This window comes from Cryptomeria japonica, chromosome 4 (genome assembly GCF_030272615.1).
Source record: "Cryptomeria japonica chromosome 4, Sugi_1.0, whole genome shotgun sequence".
In the NCBI taxonomy this organism is placed as follows: Eukaryota; Viridiplantae; Streptophyta; class Pinopsida; order Cupressales; family Cupressaceae; genus Cryptomeria; species Cryptomeria japonica.
This window is the reverse complement of record NC_081408.1, coordinates 122489935-122494572: the sequence shown is the minus strand read 5'-3', so window position 1 is coordinate 122494572 and position 4638 is coordinate 122489935. Positions and strand designations below refer to the sequence as shown.

The window sequence follows — 4638 nt, the reverse complement described above, 5'->3', positions numbered from 1 at the left end:
CATAAATATTTCTTTGGTCATTGGGGGCACTCTTTTTTTTACAGTCAGTGGTTAGAATTTCTGGATTTTAATTAAAGCATTTGTGCAATTTTATTGATATCTACAGCACATGATTATTAGGGTATTTGTGCGTAAGTATTGGTCATTTTTGAGATGGTTGTAATGCATGGTAATTGGGGCATCTTTAAGTAGGTATGGGGGCAACAAATCCATCAGACAGCATGCGTTGTTACTACACAGAATCCAGAACAATTGATATAAACAGTAAGGGGAAGAGTACCAATAGGTAACATAGTTCCAATAACCGTCACCTTATTGTCATGTTAACCCTCCAATAGCCGTCATAGTGAAAACACCATTAATAAATTTGTTTTGTACCAATAGCCGATCATTTTTTGTAATTTTTTGTTCATAATTGACTCATTTGTGCACCACTATTGGAACATTTGTGCACCACTATTGGGACATTTATCAACAAGTACTAGCGTTTTTGAGTTGACATGCATCTTTACTACCCAGAAGCCAGATCAATAGCTATAAGCAGTTAAGTCGCATACGAAGACAACTAAAAAAAATCAAAATCTGATATATCGTTTAAGATATGTGGGTGTGCGAAGTGCTCTTCCCCTAAATCGCCTACGAAAATAACCAAAAATTGTTTAAATCTGATGTACCTTTAAGATCTGTGAATATAAGAAGTTAGCTATAATGATACACCTAGCCTATGGTAACTGTCAAATCAGGTATCACTGGAAGCGCTACAGGCTATAGAGAGTCAGCTCAAACATGTGGAAATGCTCAATGCAGTTTCATTCAAGTGGAAGTTTACATCAAAATTAAGAAAGAAAGATGAAATTTAAAGATCAGAAATAAATAGACTTGATAACAAATTCTTTTATAAGGAGTAACCCAATTCCATTGGCATTGTTCAGGGTTCTGTTAGTTACCCCGTTTGCCTTTAAGGTTTTGATTAGAAAATCCAAGCTATGGAAAGACAAATGCTATCATTACTATTGGCATTCAGTGCAATTTCCATGCTCTCTGTAGTTGGTAATTTTACTCACTGCATTGCATAGGCTATGAATTGAGTAACTTGTATGCAGCTGAAATGTTATTTTGATTGGATTTGTCTTGGTTTTTTATTGCATTGTGTGCAGACATTTGTAGTGCAGAACAGGCAACTGCTTTTTTTGTTTTCGGAGACTCATCTGTAGACACTGGCAATGTTCCTAATTCCAGCTTTCTTTCACCATGGAAATATCCCTATGGTGTTAGTTGGCCTGGTCACCCATATGGAAGGTTTTCTTCTGGCAAAATTCAGAGTGATTTTATTGGTAATAAATTTGAAAAGTCTGAACTATCTCCATTGTTTGGACATTGTGATTCATTACATATATAAATCTCAAAACAATATCTATGGGTTTTTTTTGGTTCTCTGTTTCTTGCAGCCCAAATGTTAGGCCTTCCACCTCCAGTCCCTTACGGTCTGCTAAATGATTCAGCACGTAACATGACAGCATCTAAAGGCATAAATTTTGCAGTAGCAGGAAGTGGGGTTTTTGATACATATGGATTTCCAAAGCTGGGCACCCAAGTTGGGTTTTTCAAGGACATTATTAGGTCACAGAAATATCGTTATAATAACCTCAATCACTCTGTAGCCCTCGTCACTGTGATGGGAAATGATTATGCTCCTGTAAATCTTACACAAGTGGTAAGAAATTAGAATACATACCAGTGTGAAATTTTGTTTATCATGATTTAAAAGAATCTAAAAGTTTGAACATTTAATAGCGTTCTGAGATATGGGTATATGCAGGGAAGAACGAAGTTTGCCAAGAGTGTCATAACAGAGATGAAAATGCAGTTAACAGAGCTTTATAAGCTGGGGTTTCGGAATTTTTTAGTATCAAATGTCATGCCTTTTGATTGTCTGCCTGCCAATCTTAAAGCTGGAACAGTGTGCTTGAATACAACAATGGATTTAGTGTCTGCCCACAATGAATATCTATCAGAAGCCGTTTCAGAGCTAACGAAACTTGAAGATGCAAACTTCCTCATCCTTGATACATTTAAAGCCTTCTCTCTTGTAATCTCCAATCCAACTGCACACGGTAAAATATAAGACATGTTGAATTTTAGCAATAGTTTCAATATAATTTTAGTCTTAGACAAATTGACTGAGTCTTTTTTATGTGTACTATTGACCAGGAATCCACTACGTAAATAAATCCTGTTGTTCTTCACGCAAAAGTGCACTGAACTATATTGGATGTGGGCTTTATGATAAAGAAGGAAAGCCTATGTTTCATGTCTGCAAACATCCAGAGAGAGCTCTGTTTTTTGATTGGTACCATCTTACCCAGAAGGGATGGGAGGCGTTGACTAATCTTTACTACTCCCATACTGGTTTTGTACAAGATGGGTCTTCTTCTTCATCTCCTACATCTCTAGCAGAATGGCTGCATTCTCATAATGTAGGCTTGAATTCATCCCCTCCAGATTCTCAATCCAATCACTGAATCTAATGTGAGGCATAGCATAAGTATGTTGTCTGTTAAGGAAACTCTTGATCTTGTAATATTTAGGCTTAAATAATTGGAGTTCACAAATCCATTAGAGTAGTCAGGTATACCATATATTACAATATATGATAATTGATTGGTTTTCTATTTTGTATGAGTGATGCAATGGATATATAATCACAATGTTAAGGAATATAAAACTCTTGTTTGGTCAATAATTACCTAGAATATCTAGTTATAAAATATCAGATCTGTAAGCTGCTTTCCTTCTGGGTATGTAGGGTTCATGGTATAGAATTTGTGTTCTTGAAAGAGAGGTCACAAGTTCAAATCCCACCAGGGGTAAGGTTTGTACCCTCGTTTGTAGCACAGTTAGGTGCCTACCTTCTGCAAGGAATACGGGTAGTCGCATATTGTTCTATCTATAAAGTCATATGCATACCATTTGAAAGTAGACTATAAAAGAATCTTTCTTTCTTCCTTTCTTCTCTAAACCATTTCTTCTACAAACATCTTTATATTTTTGCTGTAAAGATTTCTTAATTTATTGAGTTTATGAACGTTTTAGACAATGGATGCTCAAAAATCGCTAAATTGTTTTGCAATCATGGACTTCATTTAGGTTTTTGAAGCTTTGAGAATCTCCAACGGATACTGGATTCATATTTCTTTAAGGGAGTTATGCTTAACATCTGGGCAGTTTTGATTTTTGAAGTGGCAAAACTCCAGATTACTAATTTTTTTCCATTTATGAAACATTGAACAAAGAATTTATAAAAGAAATATGTAGATTACAGTATCAATAAATACATCACAAAGAGATCATAACAGAATACAAAGATTCATAGTCATGAGAATATAAACCTGAGCAACCAATACATAACTACAGACAGGAACCAAAACAGCACCATCAATAAGGACAGCTATAACAGTGACAACAAATAATGAAAACCTTATCAATAGCAACTGTAACTGCATTAGTATTTCGGGAATATCAGCGATCTAAACTTGCTGTTGAAGTTGGTCTGTAAGAAGTTGTCGGTTAGTCATCTTTGCTATTGAAGTTGTTTTGTAAAAACTTGTTGGTTAGTTTGGAGATGACTGATTTTGATATTGGTCTACTCCAAATGGCAAGCAACTTATCTTCTTTCTTTCTTTTTTTTAAACTTAATTATTTGAAATACTCTGTAATTGATAGGGTAGAAGGATTAGAAAATATAGTTGGATATTTATTTTTTCATAATATAAAATGATATCATATCTAATTGTAATAACAATAACATTATTTCTCAAACCTCTTTTTCATAAAATCTATTTTCTTCAACTTAAATAATGATCAAATACAATAGAAAGTTTATAAAACAACCAACCATCGCTTTTTTTCTCAAACGATGCAGTCTTAAATAACTGCTTCCTATTTTGATTGGCATAAGAAAAATGTATTTAACTAGTTGAGTAAGTAGACATCTTGATCTCTCATAATCAGGTTGTTCCAATCCAATATTTTTGAAGAAAGCATTTGAAACATCTTGTTGGCATTTTGGTGCATTTTTGTAAGTAAACCAGTATACAAAGGTTAACCGATTAAGCAATGTGTAGACAGGGCAAGCAAGGAGTAGACCGGCACACAGAAGGTCAACCAAAAAGCAGTGAGTAGACCGGCACACAGGAGGTCAATCGGCAAGCAATGAGTAGACTGGCACAAAAGAGGTCAACCAACTAAGCAGTGAACAGATCGGTATACAGGAGGTGATTGGCTAGGTAGATTTTGATCGGTACACTGGCAGAGTCTGTAACCGACAGACTTGGTAACGTTCAGTTAACATCCAGTTAAACCGGCAATCTTCTCTAGTCAACCGGCGGACTTATCGACATGAACGACTGATTTGACAGAGATTCCTGGAACGATTTCTGGAGAGTGATTTATGGCACGGTAACAGAATTTTGAATTGAATGTTTTGGAGGGAAAGTTGGCGATAGATCCAAAGGGTAATAAATTCACATAATTCATTTTGATGAGGTTGTTCCTGTTAAAAGAGATATGAAAAAGGGTGAACATAGGGGGAGCATAGCAGAGTGCAGAGCTGAAGATCAGAGAACCAGCAGAGTGCAG

The 4638-nt window shown here is 35.5% G+C and overlaps 1 protein-coding gene across 1 annotated transcript; it reads left to right on the top strand.

Moving 5' to 3' along the window:
• Positions 1–738: 738 nt before the first annotated feature.
• LOC131074133 (GDSL esterase/lipase At5g03610) lies at positions 739–3005 on the top strand. The gene is made up of 5 exons (XM_058010699.2): positions 739–1050; positions 1158–1334; positions 1449–1714; positions 1820–2114; positions 2212–3005. Exons 1-5 carry the CDS (start codon positions 987–989, stop codon positions 2520–2522), a joined length of 1113 nt encoding a protein of 370 aa, XP_057866682.1. The 5' UTR covers positions 739–986; the 3' UTR covers positions 2523–3005.
• Positions 3006–4638: the final 1633 nt, after the last annotated feature.